Source organism: Centropristis striata, chromosome 6, assembly GCF_030273125.1.
Source record: "Centropristis striata isolate RG_2023a ecotype Rhode Island chromosome 6, C.striata_1.0, whole genome shotgun sequence".
NCBI classification, from domain to species: Eukaryota; Metazoa; Chordata; class Actinopteri; order Perciformes; family Serranidae; genus Centropristis; species Centropristis striata.
The window spans coordinates 21,003,824-21,031,591 of record NC_081522.1 but is presented as its reverse complement, the minus strand read 5'-3'; the positions used below and the strand labels follow the sequence as shown (position 1 = coordinate 21,031,591).

At 40.8% G+C, this 27,768-nt stretch overlaps 1 protein-coding gene across 3 annotated transcripts in view; it reads right to left on the bottom strand.

Annotated features, from left to right (window-relative positions):
• hipk2 (homeodomain interacting protein kinase 2) overlaps positions 1 to 27,768 on the bottom strand; it is a 97,240-nt gene that overhangs the window by 22,705 nt on the left and 46,767 nt on the right. For all 3 annotated transcript variants that reach the window (XM_059334361.1, XM_059334362.1, XM_059334363.1), the window contains exons 3-7: positions 10,906 to 11,029; positions 10,121 to 10,240; positions 7,402 to 7,488; positions 1,043 to 1,227; positions 745 to 907 (exon numbers count right to left, since the gene is read on the bottom strand). In XM_059334361.1, the coding sequence (XP_059190344.1) occupies positions 745 to 907; positions 1,043 to 1,227; positions 7,402 to 7,488; positions 10,121 to 10,240; positions 10,906 to 11,029 (679 nt within the window). The remainder of the gene's footprint in view (positions 1 to 744; positions 908 to 1,042; positions 1,228 to 7,401; positions 7,489 to 10,120; positions 10,241 to 10,905; positions 11,030 to 27,768) is intronic.

Sequence of the window (27,768 nt, the reverse complement as noted above, 5' to 3'; positions counted from 1 at the left end):
GACTGGCCACTTGAGGCTGGTTCTAAAAGGAAGTCAGTCCCCATAGACGCGCATGTTAAAATTCCCAACTTTACAGCATAAATAAACATGTTTACAGCCTGGTATAAAAACTGTTTTGGTTTTGATGGCTATTTCCCACCTTCGTGACAGCTGTGAGGGGGGTGAATTTTATTTTACAACTCAGCTGTATTTTAGATTTATAGAAAGGCTTGACGTCATGGAGTCTGATACTGTCGAGATGGAGATGGTCACAGAGACTACATACATATTTTATGGTCTATGTTGTACATCATTGCCTCTGCTCACTGTCTTCACCTGTGGACAGTGAGCATCATGATGCTCAGCAAATCTGTGGATCTCTTACTCTTCAAAAGTGAATTTTCCTGCTTTACTGTACATACACGCCTTGTCAGGCACTGGTATATTTTTGATTTTCTAATTCCAATTTTGCTGTTCCCAAAATCAGAGCTGAACTGCTACAGGAAAGCTTTTAGTTTTCCTGCACTTACTACATGGAATAATCTGACACTGATCGTAAGCTGCAAAACCAAAGTAACCCGAATTTAGTTTAAAACTATGTTTTTAAACTTTACGGCTGTGTATACGGTGATTTTACCATTTAAATGCAATGCAAATATATGTGCTTTATGTTAACTGCGGCAACCTGGGGCTAAAGGCTAAAAAAACAAGACAATCTGACTACACATAAGTTCTTTATCAGCGTACTGATAAATGAGGTGTTACCTGGCTGTGCACAGTGTTCAGCTGGTTGTTGAAGGTCATGGTGAGGTTGGTGGAGGTGCTGGGGGCCACGTGGGTGATAAAGGGCGTCTTGCTCTGGTTGACTGTGTCGTACATGTTGACACGCCGCTTACAGATCTCCATGTTTTGGAAGCACGACTTCACACTGCACGGGCAGAGAGGGAGGGAAGGTGAGAGCAGGAATGTGTGCTGCGTCTTATGACAGTGGCAGATGTTGTTTCACTGTTCAAAATGATAATGATATGAACGACAACATGGACATGGTCTGCTTGGCACGTACTGTGTGCTGTGTGGGAAATCGAGGAGATGCGACATGGTGACAAAGGGGTGGTTGAGCGTTTCGATAGGGGTGATCCTCTTGTCCGCGTCAATAGTCAGCATCTTGGTTAACAAGTCGATGAACTCCCTTCTGTCAGCTTTCTCTGCCAGCATGTCGCTCCCCTCCAGATCTGACGTCATGTTCACCTGGAGGCAGAGAAACACACACATAATCAGCAAAAACGGCCGATTGAGCATTCAAGGTGTCTAATTTTTTTTCTGCAGACGACAGAGAAAAACCTCTTCCACAACTTCTTCCCATAGAAAGGCCTATTAATACTCACAAGGCCTCATCAGTTAGGGTGTCAGTGTGAGTGTCACAGAGCCCAGTGATAACCTTGCACCTTAGTGACATTATAAACATTTGCACTGGTATTTATAGCACCACTTGAAATATCTCCTGGCGCCTTCGCTGAGATTTTTATCTATTCCTGAGATGTGAAAACAAACAAAAAACATGAACCCAATAAATGCTGGCATTGGCTGGTTGTTAAAAAAAAAGAAAAAGCGCTTTCACAAAGGACACCATTTTGTGCGAGCCTCTAAGGAAGCTGACACGAGACAACTTAACCTAAATATGTTCTGAAGTCATTCTGGGAAGCTTGTTCTTGGAATGTCATGTCGCTTCATCTGTATTAAACATTGCGGCTTAGGTTGTGGATAAATACTGGGCAGAGCAGCAGATTTCTGCTCTGATGGAAAGCTGCATAACCAGCAGGGATTTATTTGTTAGGCAGGGGAATAAATGTGAGGGTGTGGTGTAATTTTAGGTAGCGGTGAAGAAAGATTCTTTACTTCAGTAAAACTACTAATACAACACTGTAGAAAATACTCAGTCACAAATAAAAGTCCTGCATTTTAAGTAAAAGCAGTGTTGGCATGTAAGTAAGTCCATTTACTTAAATCCTTAAGTACAAGTTTGAGGTATCATTTAAAGCTACTTTATACTTCTACTCCACTACATTTATCTGATCACTTAAGCTACTAACTCTGCAAAATGAGTACTATTACTTTTGGTACTTTAAGGATACCATAGTTGTGTTGTAACTTAAGTAACAGTTTGAGTGCAAGACAATTTTATACTGTAGTTTTGCTATTTTTACTTAAGTAAAATATCTAAGTTCTTCCTCCCACACTGAGTAAAAGTATATTAGTATAACCTGGAAAATGTACTTGCCCTCTCTCTCACGATTATAATGACACATTTAATACCATTAGTTTAACTCAATTTAAATGATCCTCTCATTTGTGAAACTGAAACCGTGAAATTAATTTGTTTAAAAAAATGCATTAAAGAATCAAACTTTTCTCTCAGCTAATTGACCAATCATTTAAGCTATACTTAAGTGAGCACACATCTTAATTTATAAATTAACTATACTGGCCTACAAAGCCTACTGCAGTAACTAAGCAAAGGGTAAAACTGAGAAAAAGTTTTTTTTAACATGTTTGGTTTTATGTATATATATATATATATATATATCCAAACCAGACCATGGTAAGTGCAATTACTGCAGTCTGCTTTGGTATTGAGTTGGATTTTGTTGTTGTTTTTTTTGTAAATTTTTTTTAATCTATGGCAGTATAGCTGGCAATTAAATTTAGTGGAAACAACATTTTCCTCTGAAATTGAGTACAGAAGTTGCATGAAAAGAAAATACTCAAGTAAAGTGCATGTACCTAAAATCTGCACTTGAGCACAGTAAATTTTCAGTAAATGTATTTAGTTACGTTCCATCACTGCTTTTAAGGTTGTCATGTGACTTGAGGAATGAAGGAAGCGGGACAAGGTCATGATACAGCTAGTCCGGGTTTAAGCGAACAAGCAGATTGTCATATGGGGCGAGGACAGGGACGGGGACAGTGGCAACAGACAGGCAGCCTTGTTTATTGTGACTGCCATGCAGAGGTAGCAGGCCTGTTTTTAATAAAGACGCAGCGCTTATCTGTAGGCCTGCTCCAGGGGCTATCAGATGTGCTGCCAGTCAACACGGCAAATCTGATTCAATTCTCTTTCTCTATGCAGGTTATTCAGGCTCTGTAACCATCCCTCTCTGCTTGCCACCTCCGCTGGCTGTGATAAAGGAATAATCTGCAGAATGAGGTGAGAAATAATCACATCGTCCTCTGCTAGTGGAAGAGATGACTTTGGGAAATGTACACAGTTTGGTTGCACATGCATAGCAGGAGTTGGCTGAGGCGTGCCACAACAATCAGAATGGATAAGAAGAAGAAGAAGAAGCCAGACAAGGGGAAATCATTCTGCTATCATCCATTAAATTAAGATATGTGAATTTACTAGGTTAAAAAAGATATTTTCTTGCTTCGTTTTGTTTTAATAACAACAAAAGGCGACGTTTGACATTTTCTTATCTTTAATTAACGGTCACTAAAACAACATACAGACAAGGGGCTGCAGCTAACATGGTCAGCCTGGCGTGCCTTGCATTTCAACGGCTGTTTATGGAGCCACATCTGTGCCGTGGGGAGCACTGACATGCCACTCTGGAGTAAGGGCAGGGATGGCAGATGTCGAGCAGTGAGACAGATCGGGCTACGCCTCAGGAGATGTGGAGCTGCAGGATGCAGGCCTGTCTCCTGCACTATGACCACAGCCCAACCAATATGGGAATTTTGAGGCTGATATCTATTATAAGGGGGAAAATGTACTGATAAGCAATATGGTGGATGATATAATGGAATGAAAACAGACTTTATTCTATGTCACTATCACTTATTGATGCACTAATAGCTCGGTAACACTTTACAATAACCATCTATGTGATGTTTATAAATGGTTTATAAACTAATTATTAACCATTTACAAAGTGCCATACATATTTAATCTTTAAAGGTTTTCAAACAATTTCTTAAAGGTATATGAATCATTTTTTAAATAATTTACATACTGAAGATTGGTGTTAAAATGTGTTATAATGAGTGCAAACCTATTAATAAACTAATAATTATAATGTAATTGTTTGTTAATGGTAAAGTAACTATCAACTTACATTAATATACCATCTATTTGCCATTTATAAATCATAGTTCAACATTTATAAATGGTCTATTTACCATCTATAAATGATGGTTATTGTAAAGTGTTACCAATAGCTCTTATTGCACTATACCTTGATTGTTTGTTTTTATTCTTCCTGTAAGTCGCTTTGGATAAAAGCGTCTGCTAAATGACTAAATGTAAATGTAAAATGTCAAAATGTAAATGTATATTTTTCAACAATATGATTGTGAAGTTACTCTGAAGGCCACTTTCTTAGAGAAATAACTTTATATTTAACATTATTTTACACTATGCATACAATGTGTTACACTGTCAACCAATTCTAGAGATGATAAATGATAAAATAAAGAATTTAAAATATTACAATAAATATCAGTAATGTTTGTTTAGGGTCAGTCAATTGCTAACCATTTAAAAAAAGAATGGATAAAAAAAAAATGTAAATAAATATCAGCACTGTGTGTTTAGTGTCAGTCAGTTGCTGATCTTTCAAACAAAGAATAAATAAAAAATCAAATAAATATTTAAATAAACGTCAGTACTGCACATTCAATGTCAGTCAATTGCTGCCCATTAATAGAGAATAAATAAAAATAAAATAAACAGTGAACACCATTTCTAAATGACTCCAATGCCCTAACATTGATGGATAACGATACGCCTTTGATAGGCCAATAACAGCGGTCAAGCGACATGTCGGACTCTAACTCCCACTTGTGCAGATTTGTCTTTAAACTTTATTTCTCAGTGGGAAGAAGAGTAGTAGAGGAAAAGTGCATTTGTGAGTGCATGTAATAAAAGAAAGATCAGGTGAAGGCCATGCTGCTCCTCCTGCCGTGGCTTCTCTCCTATCGACAGAGATATTGAAGGATTGCACATCAAAGTGAATCCATTTTTCGAGCTTGCCTCCCTTCCATCTACATCATGCCTCGAGCGGGGGTCCTGCATTTGCTCTAAGTTGGTCTCTGATTTACTCAAATTAGATATACTTGTGACTAAAGCCTCCCCACATTTCCCACGACTGAGAGGAGGTTCATTATCTCTTCCTGGCACCCAGCCTCTCTGTCTTTCAGGGCCTTCAGCTACATCATCCATTATACACGCGGAGACAGATGTCCACAATGCTGACTTGTTTATACGGTCAGGATAGTGAGATGGGGCAAAATAGGCAGTTTTCTTCCATATTAAGCTTGTGCAGATCCTCTGTGTTATTGTAGTAAGCCGAGTCTGGCTGCAGCAGTGAGAGAAAGATGGGACACAGAGCTTGAAGCGTAGGAGACAGAGATGACCCAGGGGATATCATACCAGTGCAGGTTGGTTTCATTAAACTCTGTGCTGCATGTGTGTGTGTGTGTGTGTGCTAACTGTAAACTCAACAAGCCCAGGCAGCGATACTATCTTGTCCCAGCCGACAGCATGTTATTCTAGACAGGCCTGACAGCGGCCCTGGGCGCTACTGGACAACCATAATTGTCTCCATCACTTAAGTCACTACCTGTGCTGTGTATCCACACGGACAGAAGCTGCTGCTGCTGGTGTAGATGACCGCATTCCAAAAGAAATAATTCACCTGCTTAACTCTTATCTCGACATTATCAGAGGCAGGATCTAGGTGCATGATGACAAGAGAATACTGTCACAGATTTCCAAGGGGCCCTGGGAAAAACATTGTAATTTTCCATCACAGCCGCCATAGCTGCCAGCAGAACCAGTATTTGGCCGAGCGAAGGGAGAACAAAACAACACTCACTATCATCTCCCTGTCAGGCACGTCCTATCAAAATGTCATGGCTACATGTGAACTTTCCCACCGTGCAGAGATGAATTCACTGTGAGTCATAGAGGGCAGTGACATTAGATGATCGGTAGCAGTGCTTTTCCATACAGGAGGCTGATATATAATTCACGGGGTTACATAAGAGCTTCTAAACGAGCAGAGTCCTACAGGTGGCATGCAGCGCTGCAGGGACATGTGTGTCTTTATTATGCAATCAAACAGAAAAGGTTTAAGTGGAAAATGGAAAAAAAAATGTATGTGACAGCAAGAAAATGTTTTATTGCAAGTTAAACAAATATGTAATTGAAATGGTAGTAATGAGAAGTTTTACTTTTGAAGCCAAAAGATTTGTTTGCAAATCCAAAAGTTGTACTTTTAAATCCAAAGGTTTCATTTGAAATAAAAAAAAAATTGTTTACAAATCCAACATTTTTGTTTCCAAATTCAAAAGTTCTGCTATTGAATCCAAAAGTTTTACTGGTAAGCCCAAAATATTTGCTTTTTGATCCCAAAATGTTGCTTGTTAATCTAAATAATTGTTTGTAAACCCAAAAGTTTTGCAGTATACCCAGCTGGATCTTGTAAGCGGGTCCTACATTGAAAGATGCAAGACGCTTCTCTTTAGAAAAGTTCTCAATAGCATTGACAGCTTGGCATCATGGCTCCCACTCTGTCTTCTTCATGGACTCCAAAAAGCCCTCTCCAATTTACAGTGGATGCTGCCAAAGCTGTCAATCCGATCGAGACTGACCAATAGAGACGAGTATTTTATCTTTCATTGTAACTCCCGCCCCCCCAAAAAATCCAAATCAAGTTAAATTTTCGAGCAAAGTTTTGATTCACTATTTTACATTTTTAATCCCATTTATTTGACTTAACCTTTCCTGTTTGACTGCATAATAAAGACTCAAAAGAATCGAGGCGCTAACCAGCTGTGTCATGCAGACACAATATGGCGTGGGTCCCACTGAGCTGCTCTGAAAAACTGCTGAGAATGTGTTCATGTGTGTTGAGAAAGAGGGAGCGAGGGAGTAAAACATGTTGCCCTCTACATGCTTACATGTACTATAGACGTACAAAGTGAGGACATAGCCACAACACTCACTCCAGCTTTAATAAGAAAGCAAACTGTACATATCAAACACGTTAAGCAGCCTCACCACATGTTCAGCTCAAATGTCTGTCTGTAACTTATTAGATAGCGGTTAAGCAAAATGAAGAGCAGAGGCAGGGTTGAGGAGGGGTTTCAGCCAACAGCTGCTTTCATTTCACTCTGTTAAATTCTATATAGAGTCAGCTCTACATTGCATCTGGAGATCAGGCCTTGGCAGGATAAATATTTTAAAGGATTTCAAATATTTGATGGATAAATCTAGGGGATGTGATGGATCAAGCTGACCCGGGACATGAGTAGCCCCATCGGTGGAAGCTTCAAATACGAGACAGGTGGATGAGAAAATAATATATATATTGTCTGATTCGTGGGAAAAGAGTCATGCTTTGTGTTACCCAAACAGCATACCTGCGCCATATCATCCAAGCAGTTGAAGATGTACTTGCGAGCCTCCTTGGACTTGATCCCCGTTTCACCCTCGTGGTCCTCTGGAGTCTGCGGGAGACAAAAAGCAGATGTTCCTCTCAAATCCCATCACACTTCCCCTCTGGAAACGCACTATTTACATTTGGCTCATTACAGCCTCTTGTTGTTGATGAGCAGCAGGACTCGGCTTGCCCTCCGAGCAACCCTGGGGTAGCGCACAAACACTCATCTAACAGCCAGGGAAGACGGGGGAGACGGCATGTGGAGGCACACACTGTATCACCGAGACAACATGCAGAATATAAACTGCACATGGACACAGAATGCAAGTATAAACACGTGTGATCATTCTCCGTTCAAAGCATTTCAAAATGTACACTAAACTAATCTGTGCTGACTGTAGAAACCTCCTGACTGAACACATGATATTGTTAATTACAGTCAGCAAAGCGATGCAGCTGCTGTTACGTGGAAAACACATGGCAAGGTCAAAATAAAGCTGAGCAATCACTCTTCAGAGTGGAAAAAAAGCGGTCAGGATGCCTTGACGTTTGATTTTCCACATACCAGAGACACTTGTGAGAAGTTACAGGAGTGGTGTCAAGTGTAAGCACGGTGTCTTCACTACAATGCTGCTGTTATCTTCATGGCCCAACAAATCCCCTTTATTTAACACTGAGCCATGTAGGAAGCCACATACTAACACATTAGTTTTGTTTGTGTCCATGATTTGTTCCTATTTTGTTAGTAGCCATTGATTTCTGAGACTTGACAATTTTCTTTCATGAGTAGTCGAGAGCACTCTTACCAAGATAAGACAAAAAGTTTTGATGACTGAGTGTCAATTTAGATATCAAGCATAGTACTGAGGGCTGCAGTCTTGAGCTGTCCACTGAAAATTTTACTTAACCCTTTATCAGGCAAAGAACTATATTTGGTAACTTCGGGTAATATTTCGAGAAAAAATTAGCAAATTTACTAGATTAAAGTGGCAAATCTACAAGAAAAAAAAGTTGCAGATTTAAAAGATTTAAAGTGGCAAGTGGGAAAAAAGAACTAAAACTTTTTTCTCCCAGATTCACCACTTTAAATCTCATAAATCTGCACATTTTTTTCTCGTAGATTTGCCACTTTAATCTCGTAAACTTTTTTTCTCAAAATATTATTTTCATGTTTTTTTCACACATTCTGGCAGTATGTAATATCCTCTAATATTCTCTAGGGTTGAAAGTGGTGAATCTGGGAGAAAAAAGTAGCTTTTTTCCCACTTTTTTCTCATAAATCTGCGACTTTTTTCGCGCAGACTTGCCACTTCAAATCTCTAAAATCTGTGACTTTTTTTCTTGTAGATTTGCCACTTTAATCTAGTAAATTTGCAACTTTTTTCTCGAAATATTACCTGAAGTAACCAAATATAGTTCTTTGCCTGATAAAGGGTTAACAGCACTAGCATCGATGACAGGGTTTCCATACAACCAGTAACTTCTCACAAGTAGTAATTCCTAACTTGACAGATGCTTGTTTGATGCAGTAGTCGAGTCTAAAAATCTATTAAATGTAACTGAACTGATCTATTAAGTGTAACTGCACTGAAATGGACAACAGAGATTCAGATTTAATGCATGCATTTAATGCATTAAAAAAAACAAAATGTTTTTGAGGACCGTAACTGGCCTGTGGACCGCACTTTGAGCAACCTGGTATTAGATTATTAGATGCTTTAGCGGGGTTTTTGGTTTTCCAGTACTGAGGCTCTGGAAAATCACATGTTTACTTAAAGTCTATTTAACGGTTTGTTGATTTTTCACTGCTGCTGAAGTTCTTCTTCTTACAGACTTTTTTTTCGGTGCTTCTCTCAGATTCCTGGGCATATGCCAGAGTATTCACACACAGCATAACACCTGCCCTTATATAGTATTTATGTGCCGTTACCGGTGTTAATACACAGTTATGATATAGTAGGATTCATCATTCAATAAGAGCAGATTTGGATGGTTGAAAACATTGGGTGCATTTTTTCCTATTTTTCTCTGAATAGTAAATTAAGATAAAATTGAAGCAAATGTTATGAGCTCATAGGTCATATGGATTTTTCAGAGAGAACTGAGAAATTCTTAAATTAAAAAAATTAAAAAACAAAAAAAATTCACAACTTGTTACTTGTTAAAATGCCATGGGAAGCTGACTTTAGAGCATGTTCACTATGCACTCTAAGTTTCTATATGTCTTCATTTAAAGGTCAGTCATCATTGTTGTCACTGTGGTATGTTACTGAGATTCATACAAGAATGCAATCCCAGACACAGTCGGAGCAGAGGCGGTAAAAACATCACCATACCCTGCAGGGATGGATGAGTATTTGCAGTTTGATTAAGTCAAGAAACAAAAGTTCAACTAAAGTTAATGAGGGTAAAATAGAAAAGAGTGGACTTCCTTATTGAGTGACCTATATGGAGGGACAGTGGGAGGGGTTGGAGCTGGATTCATCAGGCTGAGCTATGCCAAATTCTCTCACACAGGTCCACTTTGCTGTCATTATCCTCTGACTTTGTTTATAGCCAGGGCCATTATTGCAGCCAGAGTTTTGGAAGAAAATTAATGTCAGATATTGCTGGAAAAAATGCTCACCTGCTCCTCGAAGGATGATACCGGAGGGAGTCTGTGTGTTTGTGTGCATGCATCTGCATCATTTAATCTGTACCTTAAGTCTCCAGAGGGGGTAGGTGGAGTCTGGGTCCCTGTTGAAGAACCTGGTGGTCTTTGTCCCCGCACTCAACAGATACTCTGCAGGCAGACCCTGTGTCTGTGAGATGTACCGGATCTGCAAGACAGACGATGAGACATTTCACATCATTTGCGTGATTGAAGCATAAGTTGCATGGTGAATCGTTCCCGCGACAAATAAAAAAGGCTTAGACTTTAGGATTAAAGTTCTTCCGGCAGAGTGAAAATCTCGGCTGACATTTATGACTCCAGACTTATCTGGCTGAAATATGCATAGCACCCAAACATGACCTCAGCTCAAGAGCCTAAGATTGATTTGAGACTTGTAAATGAGACACTTTTGCTTAAGTTTTCCAGGCTTGTGAAAAATCAGGCGAGCTTGTTCAGTGATGGAGCACAACTTGCTCAAGGTTTTCCCACTGAGCCTTGTCTGACTGATAGAGAAGGGGGAACGCGGCAATGTCTTGCTCTGGAGCACAGGGGCTGCGCTAATTGGACAAGTGGCTCTGTGGCATCTGTTCAGATAAACAGGGAGGCTGCGCAAGAATCATCAGGGGCTGTCAGGGGGATTGGAGAAGCATCCCACCCTCCCAAACGCACACACGAGCGCGCACACGCGGAGAGAGAGCGCACACACACATGCATGCACGTAAACATAACTGGCAGTAGATTCATGGGTATGTGAGCACCCGACACATACAATCAGGAGTTGGTAAGAGGTCAGGAGACAGTTTGGAGTTCCAAGTAACCATTATGTGTTACCTGATCATACTCTGAGGCTCCGGGGTAGAGGGGCCATCCCAGGAAGAGCTCAGCTATCACACAGCCCAGGGACCACATGTCTATGGCCTCACAGAACGGCAGACCCAGGATGATCTCCGGAGCCCTGCGGGTAGAGAAAACACATAGTATGGTTAGAAATCAGGCGTAAATGTATAAGAGCATGCTGAGCAGTGCTGAGTGCTGGTGCTATAATGAGATTCTCCTGTGACTGGGGAAAAACGAGACATACTATAACTGCATTGGCATTTTTAATATAAAGTCATATCTGCAAAGGCATGGTGAGGACCTTCTTTTTACACTTCCTATGAGCTCATGGAGAGCAGCCCAGTGTGATACGCACAGGTCAGAAGAGGAAATAATCTATGCTGCATTTGTAGGAGTGAGCTGGAGACCGTCCATAAGTTTTAGCAACATTCTTGAAGCCAATAAAATCTAATGAGACAACAAACACACAGAAGTACATGCTTTGTTTTGTATGCAAACACAGTCTTCCACAGGTTGACAGCAAGACAGACGATTAATCCATCCATTAATCTTCAGTGTCTGAAGGCTGTTACGTTATTTTACAGGGCTCATTTTCAGGTTCATACTTGTATGTTGGTTTTCTTGTAGCCTACATGTTTCTACTGCTTACTGAATCTACCTATATTGCTGAAAACGCCCTGTTTAAACACCTGTCTTTTGCTCTCTGTCAAGGAAACAGCACACTCTACATATATATAGTATTGTGACTAGGGATGTACCAGAATCTGAATACATTAGTTTGGAAAGCGCAAATAATGTGACGGGAATTCACATATTTTTATTTTATTTTATTCAATTTATTTTAGTTTTATTTAATTTCTATTTCTATTTTTAATTGTTATATTTTTTCTACTTGAAGTTGGTATTATTCTGCCAATAGGTTTACAAGTACAGTATGAGAATCTGGAATTATACTTTTAAAAAAAATTATATGCCAATAGTAAATCAATCTGATGCTTTGAAAACACAGAAATGACATTGCCAATGAAAAGGACATTCGAAAGTACAATATTTGCCTGACTAGATAGAAAAAAAACACACTTTTCCAGTCTTCTATCCGAACACAGATACAGCAACAAATAATGATGTAGACCTCTTGTTGTGACATCACAACATTATGAAATTCCTGATGGCCTGTTTAAAAGACACAGTTTCTGAATACAGGCTGTGTGCATTTCTGCATGGATTGAGCGTTTTGATAATAGACCTGCTTCATATTAATAAAAATAATTTAAAAAACCCCACAAAAATCCCATTTTTAAAAATAATTTGTAATCTTTAACATTGATAACTCAGTGTAGCCTTGTCAGGTGTTCCTTTATTTCATCTCGTTTCTGCAGTTTCCAAGGTGCCTCACTGTAGATAGCTGATTGATCAGCATGCAGGAGCCCCATCTCTGTTACATGGGGTCTGTATAGAGGTAGGGGCATGTTAACTGAGATACATGGCCCACGGCCACAAAGCAATGTGGAAGCAATTACGCCATAAAAATAAAACCAACATAAATATTCTGTAGCGCATGCAATGAGCTTCATCCAGGCTTTTAGTAGGCTGCATTTCAGTTAATAATGCCAGTGCTTAATTCCGAGACAGTGGCTTTTCCCAGTCACGCACACACCGTACAGTATTTCACTAACAGGCCATTTCAGTGGAAGAGGAGATAAATATCTATGATTTGATAAAAAAGAGGAAATATTGCTTCAGTTATTTGAACAGCACTGCAGTCCAAAACAATTGCCAACTTTCATTCAACATGTTTTATACCCTGTCAGAAAGACTAATACATTTCTTGTGAGCTCATGTCTCTGATGGGGCTTAAAATAACCAAGAGCACAGTGTCTCTGCTCTCTAACAATCCAAAGCACTTTCAAGAGGCTTTCTGGCTGTCGTCAACATATGGGGGACATTTATGGCCTTCTCTATATGTGAAATGTAGTCACCTAGCACCAACAGCTTCTGTCCTATCTGACTCCCATCTAGACAAAGAATCCTTCTCCATCTATTAATAACTTATTAAAAGGAAGACACACAGTTCAAGGCCAATCTTGGAAAGTTTTTCATTCATGGCCGAGTTCACTATGCTGATTGCCGTGACCATGGTAACTATAGCGCTCCCCCCTTAGCCTGGGCAGGCTCTGGCAGGGTTTTGGTCGCAGAGAGAGAAACAAGAGGGCCTGGCCTCAGTCCTGCTGGAACTGTAGGTACCAGGGAAACAGAGAATGTGGAGAACAGCATGGGGGGGGAACGCTATAGGACTTTATAGGGCTGCAGGGGGGCAATGGGTGAGCCGTCTGAGGGCAGCAGGGGGGTTTGGAGGAGAATGAATGAACATACCTCACATACTTAAAAGCTAATTTCCAACTGTAGCTCCCTGCCCTCTATTCACTAAAGCGAAATGAAAAAAAAGGGCACAGGCAATTCATTGTATACTGAGATGAGTCTAATATAGAAAGGCAGAAGACGCCACGAGTATAGACGATGAGATACTGTGTAAGAAAAACAAAAAACGGAACAAGAAGAAGAGAGTTCAAGAGAGGCAGTGGCTCGAATAAAGCAAATGAGGGAGAGCAGTGAAGAGCTCAGTGAAGAGCTCCTGTCACAGAAAGTGGTTATTGGGGTCTCGAGGGCAGCAGTGGAACAGACACCAAGACACCACTCTAGCAACAGTATCTTAGGGCACCATTACACACCAATACAAAGACACCTTCACACACAATGAGCCGAGACGTCTATCAAGGGTCTGCCAAAGAGGGATAAAGGAGCCTGCTAGGAGGCGATAGCAGAGGGAACAGTGAGGTCTGCTGAAGGTGGGAGAGAGGAGAGTGGACATCAACCTGATCCTCCGCTAACAGCCTGTTAGATTGTCTGGAGTTTCACTGGGAACAATAACAGCTGTATGCACATGTGGACAGGTAGACCACTAAAAAGAGAGGTGAGAACACTATCACTTTGAGCTATCCTATAGGATAGCTCAAACTATTAGAAATGATCTTCCAGGAAGATTGTGAGTCCCATCAAACTTGAAGAATCCCAGGCTGTTCTCATGAATGACTCACAGTTATTTCTATGAAAAGTAATGCAATTCAATAATAATGAAATAGAATAGAATAGAATAGAATATATCTTTATTGTCTGTTCAACAGAACAGAAATTTGTCTTTCGACACGGCTATAAAAATTCATGCAAAACACACAACAATTACATGAAGTGAGATAAAACAACAACACTTCAGTAAAAACACAACATCAATAAAAGGAATGACGTGGGGTACAGTGTTTCCAGCCACTATTTTGTATAGCGGCTGCAGATGGTAGAAATGACTTTTTATAAATGTTTTTATGGGCCAGTGGGGTTCTGTATCTTCTGCCTGAATGTAGTACAGAAACTGCAGATGCATTAAGGGTGGGTGGGAGGTGAGGTGGATGGCACATGCCCAGGGCTTTGACTCAGGATTCTGGTGATCATGTCCTTTTGGGAACATCTTTATTCATGTCCCACATAACAGACATAGCAGTTCTGCTTTTAAACAGTTATTTCAAGCCTAGCCCTTTTTTCCATAACCTTAACTGAGTAGTTTTTGGTGCATACAGATAACCAAGTAGTTCCTTAAGACATGGTTACCAGTGTTTGAAACAGTGACCATTATTTTGTAGGATACGATACGGAAAAGTATTGTAAGGAATCATTCAAACCTGTTCATGAGATCCCGTTGGGAATCAACAAGCACATGTTCATAAACACACACAAAGGTTCCATATTGTAATATTGTAAAAGCATGATTTTCACGTTGTTGCTTTTTTTTTTTTTCGCAGGTCTAGTTGAAATATAAATACTGCTACTACTACTAACACTGATACTATCAAAATGTTCACAGCCCGTATTCAGAAACTGTGGATTAAAATTAACTGTCAGGAGTAAAGTTTTGATGTCACAACTATACTTAATATAGGAGGAAAGTGGTGAGGCAGTCCTGTTATAATCATTCCCTGGCTGCAATGATGGTGCAGAGACGCCAAGAGTGCAGATGCAGAAGACTCAGGAATGCTGACCACTCAGAGCAAACTGAGCTTAAAAAGCCATGCACAACAGAACATTTCAGACAGAGGGTTAATACATATATACATAAAGCACTTTGAGTTGCATTTATATGTATGAAAAGCCCTATATAAATAAAGTTTGATTGATTGATTGATAGTAGTCAGTCAGACAGTAAGAGAAAAATATAGTTTTACTGAACATTAAATCATGTAAACATGTTTTTTTAGTAGTAGTAGCAGTAGTAGTAGTAGTAGTAGTAGTAGTAATAACAGAAAAGGCCCTTTAACCATCCTGTTATCCAGCATTGTTTTGGAGTCTATGTCAATTTGAGTCATAAGAAACTATAAAGTCAAATAATTTAATGACAAAATCTCCTTGACATACACAGAACAACACACAGAGGGTTGTGAAGATTATGTTCTATCTATATATTCAAATATCATTGTTTCTACTTTCAACTCTCTGCTTATCACGCAGTCTGTGCAGAAGTTGATAATAGAAACAGGCAGCACTCCATCACCATCACATATATTGTGTTTTCTACCTCTGCAATATATTTTACGATATAATGAAACCAATACACCGCAGCAGCCCAGCAGCTCTGCGGTGAATTTGTCATCTAAATAGGATTCATTCCTACACAAAAACACTAACCATATACCTCGCTTATTTGTATGAGTATGAATTCTTCAAAAACCTCATTTGACTTTGAGAAACCCCGAAATATGTATGAGGCGTCGCAAGCTGCAAAAAGCAGAGGGTGTTCTCACAACATGAGGCTGTTTTTTCGACTCAGCTGCAAGGAAATTCTCTGCCATCAAAACGCATTGTGGAGATGAAAGCCACAGGAAACCCTTTCATCAGATGGTCCTCCAGATCACTGTGACTCCAGTGGACACATGCAGACCACAGGACCTTCAACTTTCCCTGACAGACACTGAACTAAGTCACTTCAAACACCAGTCGCCATCACGGTATGTAATTTACACTAGCTCACAGACGGGCAAAAAGTGACACTAGAGCCCAAGTGAGCCTGACCCAAAGCCACATTTGATGTCAAAGAAAGGTGGCTTTCATCACAGCCAACTACAACAAAAGTGCTTTCATTGGAGCAGAATTAGTGTGAGGTCTTTATCTGGAGTACAATGTTTCTATGCATGTGCATATAGCTGTGTGCCATGACCACATGGACTTTGTCCTTGTGTGTGATGGAGAGATTTGCCAGTGCTGATGTTATGCTTGGATCTGTTTCAGCCTGAACCTTCCTGGGTTACGCTCCAGTGCTCTACTTAGGCTTTTCTCATGGCTCCTCTGCCTCACAGAGAGCTCCTCCCGTTCAGTGAAAGACAGAGAGAGAGAGAGAGAGAGAGAGAGAGAGAGAGAGAGAGAGAGAGAGACTGAGAGACTGAGAGCAAGTGAAGGGAGGAAGGAAGAGAGAAGGAGTAACATCATTGCTCATGATATGAAACCACAAATGCAAAACTGCCCCTACGAACGCACGGCTGCCATCGCATGCAAAGCGCCCCACAGCTGCTGCTGATGCAGGCCTTTCACTGGCAGTGATAAACAGCACACACATCTGCGCAGCTCACAAACCTTGCTCCCTTCCTGCCCCCCTTTTCCTTCTGAAAGTAGCAGAGCACACGAGATTGACAATTTATGCAGATAGGACCATTTCGGTATTTGATGCTAAATAGGATGTCATAGTTTACCTTTAGTGGAGGGAAAAACAGCACATGGGCAGCCAGGTGTTTGATGGCCAAATTTTTGGTTTTGGACTGTCTGGTTAACAGAATTCTGGAGTATCTGATTACTTAACTTAAAGGACACTAAAAAAAAGTGTACTGTCATTCTCTGTGCAAGGCAGAATAAGAGATATTTTTTCTGGAATCAAGGTGCAAAATAAATACCAAAGAGCCCCTATACCTAAGATGTATGGACTGCAAGTTAAAATAGAAAGTTAATTTTTTTACTCTAAGACTCTTTTGTCTGTAAATGTTCATTTGTGGGTCAAAGATTGAAAAAGACTGAAGAGTCATTCTCGTGGCTCTGTAAGGCTTTGCTTCTGCAAAGCTGCATTACGTCATTGTTGATGTAATGATGGCGGTAAAGTCAGTTGATCGTCAACTAGGATTCATCCTGAGGTGGACATGAATGTCAGTACCAAATCTCATGGCAGTCCATCCAATGGTCCCAGTTAGGAGCCTCATGGTGGTGCTAGAGGGAAATCAATGGTATGCATAAAGCCAAACCAGCAGTGCAGTTAAAAACTATATTCTTGCCACCTGGTAATCTCTAGAATCAAGGTGCTTGGATGCACCATCTGAGTGTGCTACATTCAGCTGACACTGCCAATTTATCACCCTTTAAGCTGCACCCCACCTAGCTCATCTCCAGTTGGCATGGCTACCACAGACAGTGCCTCTCGGAGGGTGGTGGTGAGCTTCTCGCTGCAGACCATAGATGTCAAATACAGTACAGACGGTGTGCAAACCACCGGCTAGCCAGCGGCTTTCTCTGGGTCTCAATGGGGACCCGACTGCATGAGAGGCCTCAGTGTTCGGGTTAGTGGCTCTGACAGCACTGGCCCTTGACAAAAGAAAGAGGGAGGGTGAGATGGAGGGAGAAAGAGAGAAGGGAGGGAGAGAAAGTCTGCATGCTGACATCCTCCCAGCTGGCCTGGTCATTGATGAGCCCCAGTCCCCTTGGGAGCCAGAGATGGCACGACTCATGAATGGAGCCTTTCTTCTGCCACCCCAGCCCACCCCTACACCTCAGCCTCCTCCACCCATCCCCCCCTCTGCCAACGCGGCCAACCCCTACACCTCACCCAGCCTCACCATCCACCCCCCTCCTTACAACCCCTCTGCCAGCAAAACCCCCTTCAAACCTCTCAAACTAGGGCGCCGAGGCCAGGCTAGAGCTCCCTCCCCGCTCGCCTGTCCGCCCTCTGCTCTGTTGAACCGTGCCTGTGCTTGGCTGGCCTGCCAGCCCACACACACACACACACACACACACATAAACACACATGCAGAAACACTCACGCACACACAGCTGACATCACAGGCTGTGTGCATGTCAGGATGTATCCATCAGGCTGACCTTCCCTTAGCTTGGCTCCAGACGGGAGACTGATGGATCCCTGGAACCCTGCAGCATTTACACACATATAAATGCACAACACACACACACACACACACACACACACACACATACACACACGCACACACACACACACACCCATGTACACACACACACACACACACACACACACACACACACACACACACACGTACTCACACACAGGGTCAGCCAGTCAATGGTAATGGATTTGATCTCTTTTCTTTCTGCAAAAACTTCATGCAACTATATTTTATTCAAGGGATGCAGGCAGCTATACATAAAATGCAGCACGTATACTGGAGGTAAAAAAAAAAAATCTTATACTAGGTATTCCGAGAGCTCTGTTATGACATAGTGCTGGTGGCAGAGAAAGATAGCTGTCCGGTGCTAAAAGGGAAAAGCACTTCATGAGAAAAGAGCCTGCCATTAACTTTTCTCCCCTCTATCTCCTTCTCTTCTTTCCCTTCCCCTCTCTTCTCTTTGCCTTTTCCACCTCTCTCCATCCCACGCTTTGCCCTTGCCTAATGTAAAAGCTTGGGTTGGTGCTGTGAATGACTCCTTTCCTCCCCCGGGGTACTCATCTACATATTCATGCCCTCAAAAGTTCCTCCACCGCCTCTTTGAAGACGTACCATAGAGAAACACTTTTCTAGATATATTGCATGGTGGTCGCTGACTGTGAAATCAATGTGCAGAGCTACATCCCCTACCGTGCACCTGTGGCTCACAGGAGCCCGCCCCAACCCAAGGCACACACACATACATACATATATATATATATATATATATATATATATATATATATATATATATATATATATATATACGCTGTACCTCTCCACCTGCTCTCATCACATCTATATCTGTTGCACATTGCACAGGCCAGGCATAGTTGTACTCATGTAAATATGTAAATGCACATATATGAAGGCTGCAGACTGCATTTAAATTTAGAGACTTCCAGGTGGTTTAGGGGTGGAAAGGACGAAGGGGGGGATATCTGGAAAAGGTAAACTTTTTCACGGAGTCCTTGAGAAATCTCACTCCCTTAGCAAAGGCGACATTCCTGGTGTTCAAGGTCCTGAAAACAGGCCTCCCTCTCTCTTTTTTTCCCTTTCTCTCGCACTCAGAAAAAAGCAGGGCTAAAGCGCTGACAAGGCTGTCACTGTTTTACCTGTTACAGTATTAGCATTCCCTGTGGTTCTAGCAATGCATTACAATAAGGCACATGAAAGCCTATGGTATATGGCAGTAAAGAAGGGGAGTGGATGTTTTACACAAAGAATTGGTCACTGGGAGTGTTTTGATAATGCAAAAAGCAACAGGAAACTAGCAGATTAGCATGCTTAACTTCAACAGTAGCAACTTAAAGGCATCATAGCGGGCTAATGTAAAATACAGGCGACAGCTGCGTGTATACTCGTGCTGATTCAACACAACCTGAAGTACAGTTCAACTGTAACTTAGAGCTAACATTGATAGCATTTGTACGTTCAAAGGTTGTTCCCTCTCCCAGTCTCACCAGCTCACATTTAACTACACCCTCCTCTTTGAGCCGTTTTATATAATGAAATATTCAGTGGGCAGAGGGCCACCCTGTCACCGTGGCACACATGGCACATGGAGGCCTGTCATCGAAGCATGGAACGGTCAATATTAGCACATGGGATGTGACACATTCCCTCACATGGCATCACCCTATGTCATCCGAATGGGGCTTTGTGCACAGCAGCGTTAGATAACATATCAGATTAACTGTTAGGTAACATATCAAATACATATTTTATTGGCCTGGCAATATATTTACTGCTATAGAGACCTTCTGCTTCCCCTCTGTGAAGCAGAACCATTTTCCACCCGCCCTCTCTCTTTCTTCTCCCTCTGCTCGCAAAAGCTTCCATTAGCAACGCTAACAACTACAAAAACCAAACAATGAGCGCAGCTACAGTGCAGCTCAGTCGTTCGTTTAGCTGCTATGCAGCGCTTCATCGTTCCTGGTTTGTAATTACCTCTTTCCTGAGGTTGTTATTATTCTCCAGCATGTGGCTGATCCTATAAGTAATACATCTCATTTCCACCTGCAGCCAGCAGGCTGTCCCCAGCTCCTTGCCTCTACACCCCCAACCCCCATCCCCTGGTGCAGGGGTCAAAGGGACAGACCTCTTCCAACTGGGTGGAGGTGGAGGGAGAGGGAGAAATGACAGAAAGGAGATGAGGCAGGGAAAGACAGAGAGAGGGTGGGTTAGGCACAACAATGGAAGATGGATGCCCTCTCGATCAACACCCACCCACCTACGCACACACACATATTCTGTCCCTTCTGCCTCTCTTGTCAAAGGGAAGAGTGCCGGGAAGGATTTGTGCTCGGTAAATGACGGGTATCTGTCATACAGGAATGCTCTCCATGCAGACAGCCTGGAGAGAAGATGTAGGGGACGCAAAGAGGGAGCCTCAAGTCTTTCCAGCCCTATTAGGGTAGTAGACTGACAGTCAGACAGTATTAGGCCAGTTTACCAGCCACTGGCCAGACACTGACCCAACCCTCAGGCATGTGCTCTGCTTCATGAAAATCTGACTTTAGTGGAATCTCGAAATGCAGGGCTTGTAGTGCTTCTTTAAAAAGAGTCCAATTTAAGCCCTTTTCAAGCACTTTCAAGGTACCTACACCAACTAGAATGACTGCTTAGATTGACATAAATTGTTAAAGGTAAACAGGAGGAGTTTGCTTGGATTTGGGAATCATTTATGTCATTCCTGACCAATGAAACAGATAACAATGACTGAATAACAGGTTATGAAATGATCCTCCCTTTTATTTTATTTTATTTTATTTTATTTTATTTTATTTTATTTTATTTTATTATTTATTTATTTTTATTTATTTTGCTCCACTTTAGTATTATGTATTTCATTTTAGTACTTATTTTCCATTAGTTTGATGTTTGTTGTCACTGTCCATTTTATTTACTCATTTTCTTTGTCTGTGTGAATGAATGTATGTTCAAGGGGATATAAATGAAAATGTTTGTACATTCGACATAAAGTTTGATATGCACTTGAAACTTCAATTAAAAAAAATGTTAAAACAAAAAATAATGACTGCTTTGCAGTTGCTTGCCATCACAAACCAGTCAAGTTTACATCCATGTCTGTCCAGACTCCATGACACGAGACAGTGCTTCAGAAATGGATGTTAGGGGATATTTTTCTATTCAAGGTAAACTGAATATTAAATGTCATCACTTGCCCATTGTTTCATATTTGTGCAGATTTTTCTTGCGTTATGGTTAAAAATGTATTTTGTGAGGTCATAGTGACCTTGATCTTTGACCTCCAAAATAGAATCAGTTAATCTATGAGTCTTAGAGGGCATTTGTACCGAATTTGAAGCAATTCCCTCGAGGCATTTCAGAGGTTTCACATTCAAAAGAATGGGACAGACATACAACCAAACTATAAAATGCCTCTGCACCGAGGCACTTTCCAGACTATAAGAGCCTTTAATCACATCTAAATCTACAACAATGTATCCCAAGGGCCTGTTTCATAAAGTGAGTTAATTCAAATAAGCCAGGTTTATTGGTGATGACTCATTTTCAGCTGATTCCACAGCAAATTCAACTAGTTTTGCAGCAAAACAACGCCATAGGAACTGAGTTTGATCTGTGTTAAATTTGAGTCGGACTAACCGAAACATGCCAGGCTTATTCAGTAAACTTGTATAATGGAACAGGCCCAGGCTGTGTATATTACCTTTGATTGAATGTTTTGATCACCACAGTAAGGGATCAACAGAGGACTTATCTTGCTATTAGGTAGCTTAGCTTGTCTGGTGTGAGACGCCAGGAGAAAACAAACAAATATGATGACAGGATTGTTGCATTTTTGGTTTACTATAAATGAGTGATTGTGTGGATGAAGCGCCAGATTATGTTGAAAATCGAGCATTTTTAAGGAGCATATTGAAATTCAAGCATAATCTTAGTCTTGGAAACATAAAAATAAGACAAACTTTCCAGACTGTATGCACCCTGTAAATTGTAACTTGGAAATGGGTAAATGATATTACATCCTGGTAAAAAAAAAAAAATTCCCAAGAGAAAAGACGGACACATTTCTTGGAAAGTATTTAACAGAATGATGCCATCGCACCCTCATTCTCTGTTAGTGTCTACTCCCCACTGTCAACAAGCCCAGAGGAAATATGTGGGTCACACAGAGAGCTGGCTAGGAGAGGCTGAAGCCAAACTAAAGGAAGAAATGCAGACAGACGATAACACATTCTAACGTGCAGTCACTCAGTCAACCAGCTTAACCAGCTGGCAAGCCTGTCACCGTGGCCGAGACACTCACCAAAACAGACAGGAAAACTGCATAGACACACTCCGCAGACGGGTCAGTCAGGCAGATGAGATTGTGTCCGCTCATGGCAGAGCGGCGCTTAAACCAAAGCCTTGATCACTTCAGCAAATTAGAGTGTACCAGACTTAAATCTTTCGCTCGGCTCCAATCTGTCCAGCTCAGTGTGAGTCACAGCAGGGCAACACAAAGCACAAAAACTGTATATCTATCCTAATATTCTATCACAAACCTTTTAGAAAAGCCCAGCATGACAGTTATATAAATATCTTTAGTTAGTTATACAGTACAGGCCAAAAGTTTGGACACACACCTTCTCATTCAATGCGTTTCCTTTATTTTCATGACTATTTACATCGTAGATTCATCAAAACTATGAATGAACACATGTGGAATTATGTACTTAACAAAAAAGTGTGAAATAACTGAAAACATGTCTTGTATTTTAGATTCCTCAAAGTAACCACCCTTTGCTTACTAGAATATAAGACATATTTTCAGTTATTTCACACTTTTTTGTTAAGTACATAATTCAACATGTGTTCATTAATAGTTTTGATAAATCTACGATGTAAATAGTCATGGAAATAAAGGAAACGCATTGAATGAGAAGGTGTGTCCAAACTTTTGGCCTGTACTGTATATCTGTCTGTCTGTCTGTCTCACTCTGTTGCGGTTTGTCTGTGTTCTCTGCTGTCTGGTTGATGGGCATTATTGTTGTTTTATTGTCCAGTTCCCTCCAGCAGTTGCTTTAGTCCACAAGAAATCGCAAGGCTCCTGCACTGATACGTCCCATTCTGTTGATTTAGGGGTGACCAAGACAGAGATCAAGTGATACGGGAGAGAGAGAATGAGGGGGCACAATCAATGTCTGGCGGAGCCGTACATACTGGTAAAACAACAGACGACGAAAATCCATTTGAAATGTGGCGCCTGAGAACATATAGCTAGGAGCCACGGGGGCGCCGTGCTAGCGTTGTAATGACATACGTCTCCCTGCCATTCAATACACGTAAACACAGAGAGAAAACACACATGCACATACACAGTTTCAATCATAAACGCTGCTGTGGTTGACTAGTTCCTTATTTCTGGGGCAAGTGAAAGAGCACATGGGGGAGACATTTGCAAGGCAGACTGCAAAAATTCCCCTCCACCTTACCCCCACCTCAGTCTCGCTCTGACATACAGTACTCTACCTCCACCCTCCCCCTCGCTCTATCACTATCCCTTGTTTGACTACCGTCTTCCTTCCTCCCACCCAGTCGGGCAGTAATACCATCTCCTGCCTAATCAAATTCTGCTGTGTGTGACATGAATTCTTGGTGCCCAAGGCTGCGCTGCCTCACGACAAGCTACAGGGCCGCAGAGAGCTGTAACTAAACCTCACACAGGTCCTATAGAGCAGCTCCCCATCTCTCTCTAAAATTTAACACAGGGAGAGTCCTCCTGGATGTGATTCCCCAGCCTTACTTTCTCTGCTTGCCTCTCTCTCTATGTACAGTGTTTCTTTGTAGTGTATGTGCACTGTAAAAAATAATCTGTTTAATTTACGGAAAAATACCGGCAGCTGTGGTTGCCAGAACTTCACCATAAAAAATACAGTGAGTGGATTTTCTATTCTAAATTTAAATGTAAATATCGGCAAAAACTGTAATTTAGAATAATCCTGTAATTTTTAGGGTAATTGTGTCATTCATTCACACATCATGGTATTTCTCCATAAATTTTGCATAAAAATGTTATATTTTACAGCAAAACTGTGTGTTTCTTCCAGTTCATGACAGAAAAAAGTAAAAGTTTTGTGCTATTCTTTGATTTACGGTAATTAAAAGTGTCGAATACAGTGATATACAATTTTTCATTTTATGCCCTATTTCTGATGTATTTGACAGAGTTTTACTGTTATTTCTACAAACATTTTTTACAGTGTGTGTGTGTTTCAGTGAGTCCCCGGAGTGCAGCAGGCTCATGGTTAATTAGAGAGTGGATAGGATGCACTGACAGAGGCTGAAACCTTATTGTCACCCAGATGTGGCACGACCCCTATCCCTTTGTCGCAATTAACATCATACACGCATGACAAAAGTATACAAAGGAAACACGCAGATCCCCTAAACACGCTCGCCCTCCAGAGCGTCCTTTGGGAAAGGTGAAGTCCTCAGCCGATCACGAGTCGTCCCTTCCTCAGACTCGTGTGCCTCTATCTGGCCCAGCATGCCGCCTGCCTGCTGCGCCTTCAGACACTCTTAACGCCGTTTGTCACGCTGCATTCTTCCCTGACAAGAATTAGAAATGTCATCACGTAGAGAAACAAACAACAGCAGGATTATTAAGGCTTTAGGGAGGAATTTTGGACGGACAGGCCATTCCCTCATAGCCTCATCAGAAGACAGTCTACTTGCTGAGACAAATAAGGACGGATAGCGTGTGCGGGACTTGTAAATGAGAGTTTCTCATGTTCGGATCAGTCTGAGGTGAAGTTTCAGCCACATGAATACACATGGATTTGGCCAAGAATCTACTATTTTGGGTGGGGGGTCGTCGCCTGGTCCCTTTTTATTTTTAATTTTCCCTATTTTTCTTTTTTTTTTCTATTTATGTCATTATTATTATTATTACTATTATTTTCAATTTGATTGTAATGTACCTTTTGATTTTGTCGGACTGCTGTACTTGTTCTGTCTTTAAAAGCAATAAAAAAGTTGTTCACAAAAAAAAAAAGAATCTACTATTTTAGAATTAAACATTTTCACAAACAGTCATGGATATGCATTGAGTTATATGATGTTTCTCATGTTGGTTCACTATAATAAGGCACATTCATTGTGAATCACACACAGGTGTACAATATGTAATTTCACTTTCAACTCTGCTGTTTGTGTTTATATTGCCACTGCATGGTAAAACGCAGTGTGAACTCCTTTCTCACAGAACACAATAATAATATGAGACTTCTTCAAAAACAATCAGTCACAATGACAGGTAATTAATTTGGCCAAGCAACAGTGCCCTGCAGTCATTTGTAAGTATAGTCACAGTTAATCACCTCTCAATGACAATACCCCTGGATTGTTTTTCCTTCCCTCTGTCATATAGAGAGTGATAATTTTCTCCCGTCCCCTATACGCTCTTCCATGACAAACAATGAAGGCATGCCCGGCGTTTAAAATGCCATACATTGCCTATTGAGGGAAAACAATTACTGTATAACAACAATCAATATGGCATTATCCTTTTCATGTAGCCATACTTGAAGATTCAATTATTATGGGCAAAATGATGTTATTATTTCTGCTGCTGTGGCCTCACACAAGGAGAAAGCAGGCTGTTTTAAATCCATCGAAATAAGTAATTTGAGTCAGATTGCATCTTTCACATTGCTGAGTCCACCATATATTAAGGAGGGAGTGTAACATACATGTATTGTATCCTAATTGCCTTGTATGTATCAATATAGTGGATTCACCAAGAGGAGGAAAGGCAAGTGACAGCGAGAGTTAATAATCCTGAGAATGAACCTCCAATCAATGGATTTCCCTTCGTTCTGGGTCAAGCTAGTACAGAATTATAGCTGAAATGTATTAATTGTTTGCTTTATAAAATGTCACAAAACTGTAAATTAGAGTTGAAATTACAATTATTTTCTTAATCATTTTATTATTCTGAACTAATTAATTGTTTGGTTTATAAAATGTCACAAAATAATGACCCATCACAATTTACCCGCAGCAGCAAAAGGAAACATCTTAAAATCTTTAAATTGCTTTTGCTGTTGAAACAATAAGGTTACTTTAATATTTCTTGATCTAAAACATCAATGGGAACACTGTGTTCACCTGTGTCTCATTACCTGGTGTATTTGGTCCTGGTGTGCTCTCTGTTTCATTGTCTTTGTTCCACAGTTTTAGTTTGATTCTTGTTTTTTCTACTTTTATTTTATTTGCTGCCTGTAACCTGCTTCTGGACATTAAATATCAATGAACTTTGCCTGCCTGCCTTTTATGATTCTGCATTTGGGTTTAAACTTGTTTTTTCCTTGGACTTAACGTGACAACTATCAGATTGAGATAGTGCAGCAGCTTCTGTGTTATGTGAGGTAAAATTAGTGGTTTTGTCAATGGAGTCTGGCAGCTTTGAGGAGAGCATATCAGGGCATCAGGTAAAGAAGTAAAAATGCTCTAAATGTCAATCTCTCATGTCAATATCGTACAGTATTTCTTCTTGTATATTATTTACTTGTTTTATTATTATTATTATTATTATTATTTACTTGTATTTATATATTTTTTTATTGTCTCTTCATTCTCTAATTTTTGATTCTCTAATTTTGCACATTCATACTAGTTTTTAACTTTATTCTAAATACAGTTTGCATCTAACAATATATTTTTTAAACAGGCTAAAACATATTTTGCTGCTGCCTCCATCTACAGCAGTTAACTTCCTGCCTGCTTCTCTAAACTACGGATGTGTCAACTGGCAACAAACTATGGAGGGGATCCTTACACAGCCCCACTTAAAAAAATATCTGAACTATCCCTTTAATGAATGGAGCTCAACTTGTGCTTTTCCGGAAGCTATAGCCAAATAAACTGCCCCTAAACGTGACAGTCTTTGGTGTCTACTTTGCCCTCAAGTTAAAAACCTATAAAGAAAGAAGAAAGACACAGACGGGGGGAAAGGTCATGTTTACGAGCCAAATGATAAAGAATAAAAAGAAGTGATAGCACCACCTGAGACTGGAAACTGTTGCTCCCGGGAGTCTAATGACAGACAACATTGTTCAGCTCTTTCAGGGATGCAGAGATACTTTTCCACGACAAGACATACCAAGGAAGGGATGACAAATGTGCTTTCATCATGGTTTGCACGTGATAAGAAAAACATTCCACACAGATATGCATGTCCTGTGACAGCTCTGTAACTGATGGTTGCCTTCCTTAACCAGGTGTTTTCCTGTCTTAGCTTACCTTGCCCAGAGGGAAGACCGTCCCCTCTCACTGAACACACACAACAAAGGCATTCTGGCTCTGAACATTTCTTTTTGTTGTCGAGTTGGAGGCAACAGACAGTTTTACAGTACGAGCTCAGACTGTGGAGCAGCAGCACTGGAGGTGCTCGCTGAAGTCAATGTGAATTTTAAACCAGCGCTAAACATGACACATTTACGATTTCTCAGGCAAGAAATCATATCGCACTGAAGGCTGTGTACAGAGGAATTCTCTCTTTCTCGTCTATTTGTTTCCCCCTTTCCTCCTTTCCTTCCCCCTCGCTCCACTTTTTCTTCTTCTTCTG